The 20,194-nt window shown below is 30.6% G+C and overlaps 2 protein-coding genes across 2 annotated transcripts; one reads left to right on the top strand and one right to left on the bottom strand.

Moving 5' to 3' along the window:
• Window positions 1-5,406: 5,406 nt before the first annotated feature.
• LOC114179887 (SWI/SNF-related matrix-associated actin-dependent regulator of chromatin subfamily A-like protein 1) lies at window positions 5,407-17,085 on the top strand. The gene is made up of 25 exons (XM_028066378.1): window positions 5,407-5,733; window positions 6,017-6,086; window positions 6,308-6,399; window positions 6,546-6,601; window positions 6,723-6,798; window positions 7,627-7,693; window positions 7,818-7,884; window positions 8,029-8,095; window positions 11,167-11,250; window positions 11,328-11,369; window positions 11,523-11,678; window positions 12,774-12,851; window positions 13,299-13,367; window positions 13,463-13,528; window positions 13,634-13,762; window positions 13,902-13,958; window positions 14,322-14,411; window positions 14,603-14,668; window positions 15,346-15,414; window positions 15,487-15,591; window positions 15,678-15,803; window positions 16,053-16,111; window positions 16,214-16,250; window positions 16,446-16,654; window positions 16,725-17,085. The coding sequence occupies exons 1-24, from the start codon at window positions 5,548-5,550 to the stop codon at window positions 16,641-16,643; spliced, it is 2,112 nt and encodes a 703-aa protein (XP_027922179.1). The 5' UTR covers window positions 5,407-5,547; the 3' UTR covers window positions 16,644-16,654; window positions 16,725-17,085.
• A 758-nt stretch (window positions 17,086-17,843) lies between these two features.
• Window positions 17,844-19,514, bottom strand: LOC114179901 (diacylglycerol O-acyltransferase 3, cytosolic). Its single transcript, XM_028066397.1, has 2 exons — window positions 19,160-19,514; window positions 17,844-18,679 (listed from the first exon to the last, which is right to left on the bottom strand). The coding sequence occupies exons 1-2, from the start codon at window positions 19,433-19,435 to the stop codon at window positions 17,954-17,956; spliced, it is 1,002 nt and encodes a 333-aa protein (XP_027922198.1). The 5' UTR covers window positions 19,436-19,514; the 3' UTR covers window positions 17,844-17,953.
• Window positions 19,515-20,194: the final 680 nt, after the last annotated feature.

The raw sequence follows: 20,194 nt of genomic DNA on the forward strand, positions 1-20,194 counted from the left end.
ATGTTTTTCCCAATTTTCTTTATCCTATCTAAAATTGTTAAAATATAGGTTTAATTGTTTATTTAAACCATGATTAAGTTATTACATTGGACATAATCAAATCATGATTAAAGTTTGGTTTTAAGGAAGTGAGATTAAGGATGCAACTCTAATGTGAAAATATTTTTCAATCTAACAAAACATGAAATTGAATTTACTCCTTAAACTGAATTTAATTCTTTTTAAACTGAATACAAGACCTTTTTGGACCAAATTCATCCTGACCAGTTATAACTTATAAGAGAAAAAAATTAATTTATTTACAAGATAAAAATAACTCATTTGTATATTAAAGAATAATAATTTAGGAAAACTATATAAAAAATTTCTAAGATTTAGCTTTAGAGAAAAATCTGTTTTTATTTTGTTCACTTAAAAATTGTTTCATAAAATACTCTTAATTGTTTAATTGTGCAGAAAAAAAAAATGACAGTTTAACTGAACTGAGGCTTGAAGAATTTTAGAATGAGAATCAAGCATAATTTTTCTAATGATAGTGTGTATTGAACTTATTTAAATAATTTTTTTTTGAAATGAATTAAAATGTCATTTTTCATAGGTAATAATACCACAAAAATTTAATGCATGTGTTAGAAAGATTATTTAATGATGTAAGTTGTCTTTAATATTCTTTTCTTGATGCTATGTAATCAATCTGACTTTATTTAGGATGATAAAAACTAACATAATCTTAAATTATTTATATTATCATTATCCTTAATTATTAATCACTAATAAAGGAAATTTATTTTTTGATGTACATAATTTTCTTTATAGTTTTACTTTTCAAATAAATATTTTTTATAATTTTACAAATTTAATTTAATTATTTTTTAAAATTAAATAATTACTCAAAATACAAAAATTTATTTTCTAATTTTATTTTTTTGGTAACTACTTTTTGTAATTCAAATAATTAATTTATAATGAGAAAATAACGTATGCAACAAAAATTATATTTTTTTATTTTTTATTATTTTTATCAAAAATATTTTATAAATTATTAATACTTTTACTTTAAAAATTAAAAACCATTTTATAATTTAATAAAATTTTGTTATAATAAAAAAATATAAACACAAATACATATAACACATGTATTTAACTGCTATTATTAATGAAAAAATATCCTCATTTATAATTTTTATTTATTTAAAGTATTTCTCAAAACTTTACATTTTTCATCGTATTGTTACTTTAATTCATTGTTTTCATATTTTTTTTCATAAACATACAGACACTTACAAAAATGAGAGAACTGCGTATTTAAATTTATGTAATATTGCGTTTTATGAAAACAATGAACTTTTTATTAAAATTTTTATTTTTATACAATATAAAATTCAATTTTAAATGATTTGATAGATAGTTTAAGAATTTGAAAATATTTACTGTCATAAGAACAAAATACTGTAACTAATAAATAAATATTAGTTAAACAAAATTATTAATATTCCAATTTCATTTTCACTTTAAATACATATATAAAAAACATATGCATTCTTTTTCTCAATTTTTAGTAATATTTTAGAAAACAAAATTGTAAATATAGCTAAAGATATTTAAAAGCGTGTCTTAATATTTTTTAACTATATTATATAATTTGTTTATTTTTGTGAGACCCATTTTTATTTCATGTTTTAGGCTTGGTTTAAGTTAAAGATCTAAGGTCTAAGTGTAAAAATTATCAAAAATCATACATCAATATTTAAATTTGAATAATTGAGTCTAAAGTGTCATTGTGTAATGGGTTAGTTGATATTATTTAACTTGGTGTAATTGGTGCATTGTTTTTTTAATTATATATATATATATATATATATATTTGCAATTAACTTGTCATTTTTTCTTTGTGTTTGTTTACTCTGTGTCCTTTTTACAATAATCACCAAATTTTGATGTGAGTAGATGTAGAGATTTTTGGAAATCATTTCAATGGTAGAGATGTTGTTGTTTAGACTAGGGGGTAGTTATTGCTTTTTGGAACACCTCCTTGAAAAAACAATTTTAATTGTAATTCTTTGTTCTATTGAACAATCTTTTTATCAAAGTATTTAATGTTTAAGTTCTATTTAGGACATCGTTTTGTGTCTATGGTACTCCTATTTTGGTATATATTGGATAACTGTAAAAGATTGATTCTCATGTACTCTTGTCGCCTGTTCTACTTTATATTATAATATGTGATGGTTTATTTATTAAAATTATTTATTAAATGAGATATCACAATTTTAGTTTAATTTTATAAAAAAAATGACACCTTATTTAATTTTGGCATCATTATCCATATCTACTGTATTATTTTTTTTATGTTTCTTTTTTAAGTTTTTGTTAAACCTGGTTTCTTTCTTCATTTATTGAGTTATTATTATTTTTTTCTTTATTTTGTCCAAAGTACAAATACTTTGAAAATTCTATAAAAAAGTGCATATTGCAGTTTATTTAAGATTACAAGTTTTTCGAACAATTAATATTGGAACAACAATATTCAGATTAATGAAAAGACAATTAGCAAGGTTGATAACATATTTACCTTATATAAATTAATTACTTAATATACATAGTAGCCCAATAAATATATTAATGTTTCCATTTCATTTTTATAATATAACTTTTTCAAAATTAAATGATAAAATAATTAATATTGTATCATAACTAAAGAGTGCTTCTTGATATTGCTTATTATTTTAAATAGTTCATATTTTTAATTCTGCAAGATCAAAATCGACGTCCAATTTAATCATATATAAAGGAGTGCTTCTTGTTATCTATGACTATATATCTATGACTATATATAAAGGGGATTCCATCTTTTGTGTTCATATTTCATAATTCCAACTTTACCCTTTATAACTTAATTATTTATTAAATTTTTAAAAAATAACTATTACTTTTACAAGTTTTTATAAAACTATTTACTTATTTCCTTCTTCTTTTTTTCAACAGTTATTTTTCTCATAATTTCTCCATATATTTCAATTTATTTTTTATAAATATATTTTTATTTTGTTTATTAACTTATTCAAAAAATATGTACACACAGACGCGATCGCGTATGTGTTTATGCTAGTTTATTATTATTATTATTATTATTATTTATTAGTTTTAATGTTATTATTACATTTATTATTATTATTATTATTTATTAGTTTTAATGTTATTATTACATTAGTAATGTCATTATTATTAGGGTTAAGAATGTTTTTAGTCCCCAAACTTTAACTTAAAATTGGAATTTGTCCATGTTTGAAACTTCGATATATTTTGGTCCTTACACTTTATAAATGAATGAATATAGTCATTTTAACCCAATTATGTTAATTTTTTTTATGTGTCGAACGTTTTTCATATTAGTATTGAAGTTTTTTACACTATTTGACATATTCTTGATTCAATATCTACTGAGAACTATGTTCGACACTTCAAAAAAAATTATAAGCAATTGAGTTAAAAGAATTATATTAATTTATTTTAAAAGTTTAGGGATCAAAATATATTGAAGTTTTCGATAGAACGAATTCCAACTTTAGGTCAAAGTTCAGGGATTAACTAGTGAAAACACAGCGTGTTTGTATTTGTATTTTTTATTTTTTACAAAAAATTGAGTTAAGATCAATTAAAGATAAATAATTAATTTTTAAAATAGTTGTTAAATGTAAAATTAGAAAAAAAATATGCATTTTTTTTAAATAACTGTTAAAGATAAAAAAAAAGGTTTTAGAAGAACAGTTAAAGATAAATTATTTATAAAATAATTAAAGGTAAAACTGAAATAACAAAAAAATATTGTTATATATATATATATATATTATAGATATAATTAATATTATTATTAATTATCCACAAGGTCTAATAATATTAATAATAATTGTTATTATTTTTAATAATTTAGTTGTTAATTTGTATATATATATATATATATATATTTTATTTTTTTTTTGCATAAGTACATAACGTGAGATTGGAAAAGAAATCAAACAAAATTAATTGAAAGTACATTGATAGAAAGTACATTACTTAAAAGTTCATAATTTAAATAATAATACTTAAATATTTTTAATTAAACAATAATACTTATCTAAAGACTTTCGATCACCCTTAGTCATTATGTTATGTTATACAACTTATTCTAATAGTAGAGGTATATTAATATTAAAAAAAATAGCCACTTTTTTCTTAAATATAATTTCATAATTAATTTAATAAATGTATATTAGTATTGAGAAATTTTGTTTACGACATTTTTTCCTTAAATGCAGTTTTATAATTATTTTAATAGAGAAATATTAGTATTGAAAAGAAAAGAATTGAGACTTTTTTACTTGTTCTCTTTAATAGCGTATTGGATATAACCTCATAACCTCACCCACCTTTGGTCAACAATGTAGGTTTGCAATGACACTGACTCCATCATGTAGATTTTAGGAGTGTAGGAAATCTCTCAGGTTAACGAATGTAGATACATGCTGCATTCATGTTTATAAAGCAAAATGCAAAATACATTATTACATTCACAGTTAAGGATTCATGTTTATAAAGCAAAATGCAAAATACATTTTAAAAAGTCGTACATTTAAATAAAAACATACTTGTTAAGTTTGAATCTAAAAAAATTAGATGGACGTTTAGGTAAATGTGTATATACTAGATTATCTTTCTCTCTCATCTTCATTTGTGTAAAGATGAGAATATCTCATTATCTTTCACATCCATTTAAACAAATCATATTTAATCTTCGGGAACAAACAAGTTTTATCCTTTCTCATTTATCCTCTTAATCAACAAATCCCTGTAAACAAACACAATATTCAAATTTGGAGACTAAAATATATTACAGTTTCAAATAAATACAAATTTAAATTTGACATCTAAATTATTGATTAAAAAACACATTTAACCATTTTACAAAGTCAAATTACGTTTATGTCTCTGTTAAAAGTAAATAAACAAATAAATAAAATAATGTGTAAAATAATTTTCCAAGAAACGTGGAAATTTTAAAATACTTTAAATAAAAAAGGAATACAATAGTTAATAAATATACATTGAAATTATTAAAAAATTACTTAATTATATTTTTAGTTTCTATATTTTACAAAATCTATGATTTAACTTTTTAATTTTTTTTTCTTGTTTATTAGTTATACCATATTTTGATTATGAATAGTTGTTATACATGTAATTTTAGTTCTATTTTAAATTTGAAATTAGAATCATATTATTTGGTATTGCAATTTGTATTAGGTTAAAAAAGACAAATTTATAAAAATAAAATTCAAATATTTTTCATTATTTTTTATTAAAAAAAAGTATTTAAGCTTGTATATTTGAAAAAAAAAAAACTGGACATTGGAATTTTGAATACAAACGAAGGACCCTGGTCAAAAACGGAAGAAAAGTTTCCATTTTCATGTTTCTAAGGAAAGAAAACAGAGCGGGTTTTGAATTTTGAGAGGGATTTGGTTGATTTGGGAGACAGAGAGGAAGCATAGCACAGCTACAGCATCCATGGATGTGGAGGACTGGGATTTGAGTGCAGAGGACCTCGATTCCCTCGAAAGAGACGCTTTCCAGAAGATTGCTCAACTACGCAACCCTCCTCCTCCTTCTTCTCCACACCAACATCACAATTCTTCAACTGCAACAATGAATCACTTCCCATCAAACCCCCTTCCCAATTCGCGTCCCCAAACTGTAAAGTTATTATCTTTTCTCATTGCCGTTAATTTAAGTGTTATGGGTACTTCTTTTTTTTTTTTTTTGGTATGTCAAGGTTAACTTAGTCGTTTTGATGTTAAGTTTTCATGCCTATATTATGTCCCATTTAAATTTAAGCAACCCAGAAGAAGAAGCCCAAGCTGTTTGATATAACTAGTATTTTACTTTATTTATATGAATTATGAAGTTATGAAGTATATATGACATTTTTTTGGGTAGGAACATTGCTTTGTGTCTTAGTTTTATTGCTCCAATCCAGGTTGGTGCTTCGTCTCAAGGAGCAAGAGCATTGCCCACGTCATTGAAATCAGGGACAGGGACAGACAACGGTGAGCTTACCGTCTCTTGCACCATTTACTTAGTCACCCTTTCTTTTCTCTCAATGGCCGTCTATCTTTTCTATCTCTTTCTTTTAATTTTTTATCAACCATTTCTTATTGGTACATTATGCTCAATTGTCTTTGAAAGTTTCTATTTGCCTGCTGTAATTTGTTATGTTGATGGTGATTTGTGGGTGTTTGTTTTGTTTATCCGGCTTTATGTGTTGCAGACAAACAATCCAAAAATGGACTGGTAAAGTTTTCAGTCAAATTTTTTCTTCATTCCAGTGGAAATATTGCAGCAAAATTTCAATATGACCAGGTTTTACTGACTAAACTACTTGCAGAAGTATTGATTTTCTTATTCAATTTTGAATCCTTCACAAACATGCCTTTGTCTTTGTTTGACCATATACAAGTGTCAATGTAGAGCCCCGGGCTCATGCTTTGGGCTTTGTTTTGCATCAGGTAGTAGTTGCTGCTTTTCGAAAAATCTCTAAATCTTCTTGGAATGCAAAGGAACGGTATGTTTCTCCACCCTTCATCCAATTTGTTTGTTTGTCCACTGCATACCAGTGTGAGTATGTATTAGTTTTCTGGATTGGCTACTTTGTTGCCTTAGCCATATAAACGTTGAGCCTGCAGGTTATGGGTATTCCCACTGTCTTCCTTGTCGGAGGCGGAGAAGTTTCTTGGAGAAGTATCAGGTTATAATGTTCAGGTATGCTTCCTTATTTCCCTTTCTTTGTAGTTAGGAAATTGATGTTAGTAGTATGCTACTATTTACCATAATGAGAGAAACAACCTTGACATACACAAAGTTCCTTTTCATAATAATTTTTTTACCTTGAGTATGAGTCTTGGATCAATAGTAAGACTGATACCAGTGCCTTCATTTGTGAGGGAGGGCTTGCGGGCTTGTGTCACTCTTCTGATTATCATAGAAAAACCGTCCCGTCATTTGATGATTGTACTGGCTGTTTGAGTATAAGATAGTAAGTGGTATTTTTTTTTAGCTTCCTTGTTCGTTTTGTTGGCTAATTGGTTTTTTATGTGTTTCTTCTGAATTATTTTATTTGGAGAGAAAATAGTGGACATGAGTTTCAAATATTTTCTGTGTAGATTTGAGGAAATCCATGATGTATCTTTTTGCCCTGAATTGTAATGTAATTTTTCGGTTTCCGTTTTTTTGTTTTAATTTATATTTGTTTCAAGGCATTTTCGCCATTTTGCCTGTTGCCAATTACAACTTTCTTCTGCTTGTGCAACCCTCTTTATTAACCCTTGGATGTTTTAATAATGGAAAAATAGATTATTGGAAAAGTAAACCATCCTATGTGAATAATAGGACTAGGAGATTCAAAGGTTGGATCTGGGATCACTGATTCTGTAAATGTTTATTCATTGAGTGAGAAAAACATGTTATCCTAGAGTAAGCTTGTGTACTCGATTTTTGTGTTTAAGTTTCTTGTTTTTTTGACATTATTTTGTTGGTTAACTTCATCTTTATATCATTTAGTTTTCTTCATTTATTTAAATAATTTTACAGGTTGAAAACTTAGATCCCTTGGTGCAACGTGCCATTGCTGCAGCTTCTGCAGTTCCAGATCTTCAAGGTATATAGTGAATATTTTCGTTATCAATTTGTTTTCTCTTTTCTAGGTTACAAGACTTTAGGTCTACATTTGTGTTTTTTATGAAAATTTCTGAAGTTGCTATTTTTGGCTGCTTTTCTTAAAGATCGTTACTGCAAGATCCCTAGTTATATTGAATCAAAGCTATTGCCATTTCAGCGAGAAGGTGTTAGGTATGTAGTGACCTGTTCACTTTTTTCTCCCTCACTATTCTCATAAATATGGATCAGTAAAGTTATTGTCTTTTATTTTCCTTGTCTATTTGTTTTTTTCCTCTCATGCATTCATTTTAGTTATTATTTATTATTTGTTTTCAGGTTTATATTGCAGCATGGGGGGCGTGTTCTCTTAGCAGATGAAATGGGACTGGGGAAAACATTGCAAGTAATTCACTGTCTAAAATTAAATTATTTCCATGTTTGCACTGTGCATCAAAGCGTTTTGCTTCTTTAAAACTAACATACAATTGTTTGTGGTGGAAATAAAATGTTATCTATTGTCGGGTCATAAATTTGGTTAACTATTTTTCTTCTGTAAATAAAAGAGTGCATCTCAGTGTCTTACATGTTAATTGACTCACGATAGAAATCATCCTTAATGACACAGTAATATGTCTAACTTAAATAACAATATTACACATAAATAACATCACAGTCACAGTAGCACTGGTGTAGTAGTGTGTAACATCCATTTGTTGTAATTTGGGGCTGTGTATTGTGTCAGAGTTATGATATTTTCTTTGGTTGTTAATTGTTATGACTGGCAACTCCCTATTTACCAGTATGAATGTAGAATTTATTATTGTAGAAAGTTTCTTAATACATTCTTTTCCACTTATCTAATCAAATGGAGATAATTTTCTCATCTTTCCTTTTTTATTTCTGTTTAATCAAACCATACATCTTTTCAACCCTTTCCTTTTATTTGTTCCTTCTATTTTCTTTTCTCCTTATTTCATTCCTCATCCAAACAAGGTGTCAAGGGAAGTATGGAATATTTATTCAATTAGACTACCATATTAGATAAGTGTTCTACCTTTAATTTTTCTTGACTTCTGTGTCAACGACCAAATTTAATTGTGACTGGAGCTTAGGCTAAGCTAATTGAAACACTTATTTGGCAGTCTCCTCTAAAAAGCCTATTTCCAAAATAAACACTTGCCAAAATATATATACCACTAGCCAGAATCCGGGCATCACATATCTAATTCAATAATGTTCGTAGGAGGTAATGGTGTTTCATAATACCAAAACCTTTTTGATTGGAGGATGTTCAAGATAAAAAATAAAATCAAAATTGTCACCAAAACAAGGGAGGTCTGACAAAATTGCTAGAATGATTTCCAACTGTCAGCAGCTTACTACTCATCTACATAGAAATCTGACTGAAAAAATGATATAGAGATGGATGCTGTGCGGCACAACAATATCCATGAGCATGTTGGAGGAGCCCAACAGAGCTCTATTTTTATTTTTTTCATTGTTAGTGACAGAGATATTCTAGATGACTGAATAGTCTCAATAAAATACGTGCATAGAAACCAATTAATTAATCAAATTTTTTAAAGAAGCAACGTTTAAACACTTTACAATTAAAGAAGTAAATGCCAAAATGAAATGTTAAATGGCAAAAGTTGGAAATCAACAAATTAAATAAATAAGAATTGTTGAGGTCTAACATTTAATATATACATAGGGTTAAAAGCTTATAAAGGCTTTCAATCCTCTCTCATAAAATAGCTTTTGGTGTTGAGTTAGATCTAGTCCCAATTCAAGAAGGATCATTCATGTTAGAGCTGAAATTGAGTTGGTTGTCTCACTGATAACCCTCTCTTGACAATCCACATGGGGACAATTTCATCTAATGAATACTCTATTTTAGAAATAACAATAGTATGTCAACAAAATCTTATCTCACTTGGAGCAACTTCATCTTGTTGGTCGCTTTGTCTATACACTGGTGGCTCTTTGTACAGATAGTCCTTCCTGGATTATAACTTGCTAATGGTCACATGATCTAACATGGACATCCCAAAAATACGTTATAGGAAATCACTCAGTAAAACCAAGGTCATTTCCCATGTTGAAAGTTTCAATGCCATGTTTCATAATGGAATTTCATTCATCATAATCAAAATATGATAGGTTCCCAACCTCTATGGGGAAGCCTCTCAATGTTTATGGCCCATATAGAATCATCTAGGCAGGTAATGTAAACTTAGTAATGGAGAGAGAAATTGATACCTAGTCTATCACTTACGAGGAGAAGAATGATGTAGGGGTGTGGAAGTTTATTGTTGCAGTGTGGTGTGGGTCTAGAGTATGTACTCTGACTTGGGAAGGCCTTCTCCTGTGGCGTCTTCTCTTGTACTCGTTCATTATTTTTTGAAATGCAAATACATCAGATTTCTAGTAGAAATTCTTGTAAAATGATTGCTTCTGTCGTATTTCACAAAATATAATCACCTAATTGACCAAAAAGGTTCATATACAAAAATTTTAGATGGTCAGCAGCCAATATAAAAGACTTATTTCTCCTAGCAAATAATATTAGATAACAGTTACATTGCAAAATAATTAAGATAATGATAATAAAAATATTAGAAATATGCTGCCATGGTCGCTATCCACTTAAAGCTATGCACAATCAAACCAAATCACTGTTTGGAACTACAAAATAGTTGTTTGTAGACCTGAACGCTTACTGATATTTAATAATGACTAGAAGATTATTTAATGATGATAAAATCCATTCCTAGAGTGCTAAAATACACCTTCAAAAATAAAATATACTAAAGCTTAATTTATCAAGTCTTTGGGTTGTGGTTGTACTTGAGGACATGAATTTTCCATGGAGTGGTTTTTATTCCTTTCTTCTCAAAGCGCCGTTCCTAACTTCAGGAAATTGCTCAAGAGCTGCTTAGGTGTGTAGGGGAAAATAAATGGCATTTCAAAGTCTCTTGGTAATTTGTAGAAGATGACTTGAAATAGATAAAATGGAGCACAAACACAAAATGATGCAACTCAACTGGAAAAGCAGGAACAAGGTGAAGAAAGAACTACCATTTAATTGCACAAGAGAAACATTTTATACAAACCGGTGATTTGCATGGGATTTTGATGAGATGCCAACAAATTTGGCACAAAGAGGCCTGTTGCCTTGGGCCACATGGGTGTTGGTATGTCAGTTGGCGGCACCAGCCAGATGCACCAATGATCATGGCGTAATAGACCATTCAGATCTACCCTTTTAGTAAAATGTTTCTATTCTACAATTATGTTATTTTCTTGTTCTGTACTTTTCCCCCCAAAAAAGAAGAGGGGGGCAGGGAGCAGACAGAGGGGATGATGGTTGAAGTGAGGGCCTTAGATTTTATTAAGTTTCATTCTTAAACTTACAAAAGTGGCCGTCCTTTCTTTTTTTTAAAAAATTGATTGGCGTGTTTCATTTTGCAGGCCATTGCTGTAGCTTCATGCATTCAGGAGTCTTGGCCTGTTCTCATAATTGCACCATCTTCACTGCGCTTGCAATGGGCTTCTGTAAGAATTGCATTTTTTTCATTTAATAAAAAGCATTCGGAAACTTATTTTATGCTCCCTGTTTTGCTTTATTTCAGATGATTCAACAATGGCTGAATATTCCTTCATCAGATATACTAGTATGCTATCCATGATCCCTTCACCGAATTTTATGTATTTTTTTGGTTTATATAGAAAACTGTAGAACATCATTCTTTTGGTTGTTCGAGGTTTCTAATCTGATAAAGTACCTAATTTACTTTTGTATTCTGAATTCTTTTCTGATAAAGTAGATTGTCTTACCTCAAAGTGGTGGATCAAATAGAGGAGGTTTCAATATTGTATCTTCAAGTTCTAAAAACAGCATTCGTCTGAATGGACTATTCAACATCATCTCATACGAGTTGGTGCCAAAGCTACAGAATTTGCTTACGACATGTGACTTTAAGGTTAGTACCTTCATGTTATCCGATTTTCTGACTTTCATTGTGATTTCTATGTCCTTAATCATATATCAGTATTTGATTTTAACCATTTCTTGAAGGCTGGGTACGATGAATAGAGGAAGTCATCTTTATATTATTGCAATCAAAGTGTTGAAATTTTGAAATACATGAATTTGATGAAGTATTTAATGTTTGTAAATTGAGTCTCATTATGATCTGCAGGGTTGTACTAGGCTATTAAATAGTGTGTTTATTTGGCCACGGGTTGTTAAATAGAAATTGTAACCTGTGTACTGAACACTTTCTTGGTAGCCGTCCAATGGTGGAGTGTCTTGTAGTTATTGTTGGAGCGGTAGACTTTTGCAATCATTGTTGCGTATGTTTTCTTTTTCTGTTCTAACTAACTCTGTATCTATACTTTCTGGTCCCCTTTATAAGGGTGATATGTACACATCCATAGGTGATGCTTCTACAGTAATTAACGTTTCCTGTGTTCTTTTGTATCTCTTCTCTACTTGGTAATACGAGACTTGTTTTTGTCTCCCTTCGTTTGATTGTTTTCTGTGCATTGCGCTTCCAGAAATGTTTTATAGATTGATGGAAGCTGTGGAGGTGATTACTGTTTCCCCCTTCTTTGGGTCTGTTGGCTGGGAATTCTATTAGTTATTGGTTATTAAATGAAAATGACTTCAATTATCCGTTCAATCAATTACCTGATAATGATGATGGCATTTCTTTTACATGGTATCCATTAGTTTGAGGTTGCATGTGATTTTCATAGTGTCTAGCAGCTATTGCATATCTATCCTGATAAAAAAAAATAGCCAATATACAAATTATTTTTTTCTTTTGTTTCAATTATGACCTCTTGCCCTTTTGGTATACTTTTTCTTTGAAAAAAGTAAAATGATTTGAGCAAGGGGCTAAATAGTATTTATTTTTTATATTTCATCTTTTTTTATTATTGTGTTTTTATAATCAAAGCTTTTCCTGAATTTATGTCTGGGACTACAATTCTTTGGCTGCATACATGGCAAAAACATTGTTCCAATTATTACTGATAAATCACACTCTTAGATATGAACTATTTTTGTTCAGGTTGTGATTGCTGATGAATCACATTATCTGAAAAATGCTCAAGCAAAGAGGACAACTGCTTCTCTTCCTGTCATAAAGGTATTCACTCTTGAAAGTGACAATCAGATGTATACCCATATCTAAATTTCATGTTTAACAGACACAGAAAACATATAAGGAAAAAGATAAGAGAAGAAGTGAGAGAATTGAATGGATAATTAAACAGGAGAAAAAGAAAAAATAAGTCCGGAGGGTGCACAGAAGCGTCAGCAAAGGGTCTAGTACTCTGAACCGTTGTTCCCCTCCTCCCCTAAAGGAAGTCTGACTTCATATGTGAAACATATAAAGTAAATTTTGTTTTAGCTTCAATTACAGTATAGACTGTCTGCGGTAGAGTTTTCCCCGAAAGGAAGTCTGACTTCATATGTGAAACATATAAAGTAAATTTTGTTTTAGCTTCAATTGCAGTATAGACTGTCTGCGATAGAGTTTTCTGTCAAATTCTCTCATGCTTTCTTTGACAACAAAGCATTGTAAAATTGTCAGAAAGCTCAATATGCATTATTGCTTAGTGGAACACCTGCTTTATCCAGACCAATTGAACTATTCAAGCAGGTAACTCTTTTTATGTCTATTTATGTTTCATAACTCATTAGTATTTGGAATTTAGGAGTATACATTTTAATAATCTGATTGAAATTGTGCTGTAGTTGGAAGCTTTGTATCCTGATGTATATAAGAATGTTCATGAATATGGTAACCGGTATTGCAAGGGTGTAAGCCATCTCTTCATTACTGATAAAATCCTTTTGATTAGCCAGTTTTTCTTTTGCTTTTAATGGATGAGCATTCATGCTGCCATTATCACATGGATCTTCCAGGGATTTTTTGGACTTTATCAAGGTGCAAGTAACCATGAAGAGTTGCACAACTTGATGAAGGCTACAGTGCTGATTCGTAGGCTTAAACATGATGTTCTTTCTCAACTTCCTGTAAAGCGCAGGCAACAAGTGTGTACATTTATTACCATTGGTTCTCTGCAACATTTTATTTTCTGCTACTTTTGACTATTTATTTCAATTTGTGCACACTCATGTTTTATAGAACCTAAGAATTGATTATTATATTTGTTTGGTAACTGGTTCACAGGTCTTCCTAGACTTGGCTGACAAGGACATGAAGCAAATTAATGCTTTATTTCGAGAGGTGATTCAATATATCTGTTATTCATATTTGCCTTTAGAATTGATTTCCAATTCGAACAAGTAATTTGACTTCCTTTGGCTAAACTGTTCGTTAGTTGGTTAATGTAGATATTGTGATCAATTTACTTAACGCTAATAAGTGAATTGTATTCTAGTCTGTGATAGAGAAAACTGATATCTTCTTTTTTATGAAATTTGTTAGAAATTTGCTCTGAAGTTTTACCTTGATCTGTTCTGGTAGTTGTTATATATATCAGTTTACCTAGAAATTTACAAAATCAGTTTACCTGGAAATGGTAGTATTTATGTCGTGTCTATGTTAGAGGTGGTAAAAAGCTGACCAGGATTGATTTTTCTCCTGTAGTTGGAAATGGTAAAAGCCAAAATTAAGGTTGCTAAATCACAAGAGGAGGCAGAATCGCTCAAGTTTACTCAAAAGACTATAATTAACAAGGTATTGATGCAATGACTTCTGCACACAATTCAGGTTGCGCTATTTGTTTGAAAATTTGTTGCTATTTCCTAGAAGTAGAACATAAGTTTATAGTTTATTTTCTGCAATGCATGTTCCCACTCTTCATGTGGGGCAATTTAAAATTTGACTGTTTGTGGTTAAACATAAAATTTTGATTTATTCAATTCCAGATATATACTGATTCTGCAGAAGCCAAGATTCCATCTGTTCTTGATTATCTTGGAACTGTCATTGAGGTACTCCTCTCCTTCACCTCTTTGCAGCAATGGAGGATTAATACTTTCAATGCTGCATATGCACCGAGATCCCTATGATATGTTTCCTGCTTTCTTTGTATGAGTATACTTGCATGTATGATGTTTATTTGTTACCTAATCTCATACTAGTTAGTTTTGGTTAAATTTGTTGTTTTGTGTTTCTTTTATTGTAAAGATGCCCTTTAACACTGACTGTAGGTTGATTATTTGAATGGATTGAATGAATATTGTGGTAAAAGTTTTTAGAGTAGGCTGACTGAGTATTGATGGAGCTTTCGTATCTGGTTAGCTCAAAGTTATATAGTCCTGATTCTACAAGAACATATCAGATAATATTCTGTTGCATATCCTTAATTTTGACAATGACAAGCTTGAGCTGTAGCCTGTGTTCAATTCTCTGTGAGAAAGTATTTGTGGTGATAAAGATTCTGAGAAAAAAAAAAAAACTTAGTGGGATAATTACATTAATTGTATAACAAAATATATGTGAACAGGTCGTTGTTGAGTTGATTGATTTATCTCATGCTTCACCCCTAATCAAATGAGTATATAATTAATTGAAAAGAATGGCATCTTCAGTTTTTTAATCTTAATATTTCTTTAATTGGGTTGTTGATCATTGGAATTGGTAATGTTATGCTTCCTAATTGTCGCAGGCAGGTTCCAAGTTTCTTATATTTGCACACCATCAGCCAATGATTGATTCGATACATGAGTTTCTTCGTGTAAGTCCACTTAAATGTTATGCATCTCATCCTGAAATGGTAAAGTCTCATAAAACTGTTCAAAATTTCCAGAAGAAAAAAGTGGGTTGCATCCGGATTGATGGAGGTACACCTGCTGCTTCCAGACAGCAATTGGTCACTGAGTTTCAGGAAAAAGATTCTGTTAAAGCAGCAGTGGTATGAACTGTTGCAATCTTGGACTATAATTCTGGCTAAAATATGGTTCAATTTGAGTTAATGAATTTCTGTTCATATGTCTGCAGCTATCTATTAAAGCTGGAGGCGTTGGGTTAACTTTAACTGCTGCCAGCACAGTAATCTTTGCAGAATTGTCTTGGACTCCCGGTGACCTAATTCAGGCTGAAGACCGTGTTCATAGAATTGGCCAGGTATCCTCGAACATGGGTACTTCTTTAGTATAAAGAGAGAGGAAAAAAATAAATAAAGAGATATAAAACCCTCTTGTAGTTCAGATAACGCATCAATGGTCTAGCATGATAACATTATGAAACTTTGGCAATCTCAGGAAAAGATTGAGAATATCTTCGTATAGAAAAGTTCTTCCATACTTGGCTGATTCTTAGTAGCCAACATGTTATGATGTTCTGATGACTCTTTCACTTGCTACTTGTTTTTAGGTGTCTTCAGTAAATATATACTACTTGCTTGCAAATGACACGGTTGATGACATCATATGGTGTGTTTTGTGCTTTTCTGCTTTTATCTAAGGCTTGGTGGTTGGTACTGACTTGATCTCTCAGATGTTAATAAATAATATTATACTTTTTTCACTTCTTAGGGACGTAGTGCAAAGCAAACTGGAAAATCTGGGACAGGTAAATCTCTATTTTCAGGAACTCTCGGTCGTAATGAGATTAATTATATTTACAATTTCTGTGTAGTAAAATGATATGGAGGTCCAAGTTATGATTTATCTTTCTACCCGTTAGAGAAGATTTATTCCCAAGTAATTTTTTATTGTTTGGATTGATGCTTTTAAGATGCATTCTGAATTTAAATTGTTGAAACAGATGTTAGACGGTCATGAAAAGGCCTTGGAGGTCGCTCAGAGTAGCCCTTCAAAGCAGAAAACTCTGGACCAGTATATTAGAAGACCTGAAAACTTGGATAGCCCTTCAAAGCAGAAAACACTAGACCAGTTTGTTAGAAGATGTGATAACATGGAAGGGTTGGAACATGAGCACAACCCCAAACGTCCCCGAAACTGACCCTTGAAACGGTAAGCAAATTTTTTTCCTTTGTATATGTTTGCATGACTGCTTACAATTATTTCTTTAAAAATTTAACAGCCGGTGCTTAAGGTGGACTACAATTATCGCACGTTGGCACCCTGTGTCTTGAGAAGAGGGGCTTCTAAAGCAGGAGGGTGTGGCTTGTCAGCACAGTTTACAACTCTAAACTATGCAGCTAATGACGAAGGAACTTAACGGTTTTGCGTTTTGCAGAATATGCATGGGATGAAATCAAGGTTCTCAACAGATTTTAGGCTTCAGATCTTGTTCCCATCAGTTTTTAGTGGGAGATGTACAGAGTACAATATCATGAATGTAAATTGTAAATTGCCTTTTACTCAATGCAAATTTTTGATATCATTGCCATGTCACGTATGATATTTAATTATGCTAAGTTAAGAACTTAAGTTTTGTAAAACCTCTTGTACGAGTCTCGTGGAGATTGGTAAAAATGATTCGTTTGATCGCTATTGTCAAACAAAACTTACCTTTCATACTTATCTCCTTCAATCTTTATGAATTTTAAACAATAAAAACTAAAAGAAATGATACAATGAACAAAGACTAAAGAATGGTTTTTAATACGACTAGAAAGATTAAATAAGTAATTAAGCTTATAATTTAATGTTAAATATACTATATATCTGGATGTTGCTGAAAAAAAAATAATGGAGAAATGGAAATATGAATTGACGCCAAATTATTGTAAAGAGTTAAGCAATGGGAAGGGATTCCAAATAAACAAGAAAAGGAATATAGTAACTAATTTATATACAAAGATAATTCTAAGAAACCATTGCTAACAATGTCAGTAATAGATCTTTGAATCTCTTTAAAAGGAAATCTTCGAATCGTTATGCATAAGAAAATCTTCAAATTTCTTTAAAAGAATTATAAGATATGTTTATCAAAAGTTAAATTTTGAATTGACTAATGAATTAATGCCAAAAAGAATTATAACGTATATTTATCAAAGTTAAATTTTGAGTTGATTAGTGGATTAATGCCAAATAGACATCTTAATCAATGTTCCGATGTTGATTATTGGATTATATGAAATCAAAATTTTGAAGTAAAGTTATACATTCTTTTAATCTACTTTAATTTATATATTGACATCGTGAATGATTTTTTTGTCATTTTCTAGAATTCAATAGTTGTGGTTAAAAAAAAAACTAACAAAAGATTTCCATGTAAGTTACCCTTACGGGTAAAAAAGACTAGTGTATATATTATATAATATATATACATTTAGAAATAGCACACAAGTCGTTCCCATAGCAACATCAAGTAGCCGTAATTGCACCTGGCATTCCTATATCTGTGCGATTCTCCCCTAAAAATCTAGCCACAATGGCATCCACATCCTCCAAGCCAACTCCAATGCACAGAGGGTTAGCTGGAAACTTAACAGAATCATCAAGTCCCTCAGCAAGGCTATGATCAACGGAATTCTGAACTCTCACATTAGGAGCAGTTTTGCACTTCCCCATGCACTTGCATGTAACAACAGCACCACCTTCAACACCCACCACCTTTTCAAACTCTTCCAACAATGCAGCAGCCCCTGATCTTTTGCACTTCCCACCCATGCACACCTCAATCCTCTTCTCACAACTGCTGCTGGTAACTACACCACTCTCTCTCTTAATACCACCATCTCTAACACTGCTAACACAGACATCGTTCTTAGAGCACAATTCCATGGCATCACGACGTGAATTCCCATCCTCAACAATGGGGGTGGTCTTGGGTATTGGAGATACATCCACGGGTGCAGCAGGGGCAACGACACTAACACTAACACCAACACCAGATCTGATGCTGTTCATGTCAACCACTTGATCACAACCACAATCGCTGTCACTTGATTCAGACGATGAAGATGAAGATTCACACTTCTTTTTGGAGGCTTTTAGTTTAGCCTTCTTCTCGAGTTTCTTCTTTTTCTTCATTTCCTTCTCCTTTGCTCTTGCAGCTTCCAACTCTCTCAGTAACATGTCGCCAGCATCCTGCACGCAGTCAAACACCACCGTTTCAATATATTATTTTCTTGGGTAAAAAACTTCATCTATCATTATCATCATTATTAGATTTCTGCAGATTGTTGTTTATATAACTGTTAATGTATTTATTGTAAAAATTAATAAAAATATTTCATACGCAAATATAAATTAAAAATTTTGATCTCTTTAATTTTTTTTTTCGCAAATATACATTGTGGGATTATTTCATCGATGAATTTAACATCCGATGTCTAATAGATGTCCTGCCTAGACATCTAAAATTTCAAAATTAGAAAAAAGAGAAAAAAAAAACAGAGCGAGGTCAAATTCGAAAAATACTAATCAGATATAAATCAAATTATAATAAAACATATTACTATTAATATTATCATTATCGTCATCAATCATTACTATGGGAGAGCAAACAAGGGATAATATCATCATAATTCTCAACAGCAACAAGATAAAAAGGGAAAAAATTTGTACCGAGGTTAGGTTTTGTTGAAGATCATAGAACATGGAAAGCTTCTGAGGATCCGAGGCGAACCCTAATTTGGAGAAATCCTTCAGCAGTTTCAACTTTTTCTTGGGAGAGAGAACCTTTTTGGTGTTCTGGTAATACTGCAGATGCCCCTCGTCGCAGAAGTCAGAACCCGTTCCCATTCTCACCGTAGCACGAGGAGCCACGCTACGGGAACGCGTGTGAGTCCCAGCGCCGGAGACGTAGCTGACAGGACGGAAAACGGTGCCAGAAATCTCCATGCGTGACGACGGCAACGAACGACGCAAAGTATTCCCTTTTCTTCCTTTCTACTTTTTTTTAGATTGCTTCGATAATCTTCTATCAATGTTCTTAATCAACAAATCCGTTTTTTCTTTTGAATTTTTTCATATGACGTGGCTCTCTCTGATTGGGCCTTTCTGACGTGGCACGCACTTTCATTTAGCCTATGGCGGGCGCGTGACCGTTATGGTTTTCCACGGTTTTCTTTCGTTCCGCTCACGAATTGGTTTGATCTCGGCCGTTGGATTAACTTATCATCATTATGCGGTGGAGATGCAAACAGAGTGGCGACACGTGTTTGGCATCTGGCTGACGCGTCTCCATTTTAAAGAACACGTGGCCGTGGCCATAGAAGATGCGTTGTGACAGATAGATTTACATCTATCTTAAACGACTAGTAATTATCTATATCACGAAAATAATTTATTTTTTTATACAATTATTTTTCAATTTATATTATTAACAATTACTTGTTTAAATTTAAATAAAATAATTTTTAAAATTCAAATAATGATTAATATTAAAGACTTTGTTTTTTATTTTATATTTGTAATATTTATTAACTCTTTTTAAATTTAAATACTTATTTAAAGAAAAACATTTACATATAACTAAATTATATAAATTATTTATTTTCATAATTATTTGTTATAAAAGTTATTTTATAATTTATCGATAATTGTAATTTTAATAAGTAAAATTACAATTTTACATTTTAATAAAATGTATCCAAAAGC

This window comes from Vigna unguiculata, chromosome 3, assembly GCF_004118075.2.
Source record: "Vigna unguiculata cultivar IT97K-499-35 chromosome 3, ASM411807v1, whole genome shotgun sequence".
In the NCBI taxonomy this organism is placed as follows: domain Eukaryota; kingdom Viridiplantae; phylum Streptophyta; class Magnoliopsida; order Fabales; family Fabaceae; genus Vigna; species Vigna unguiculata.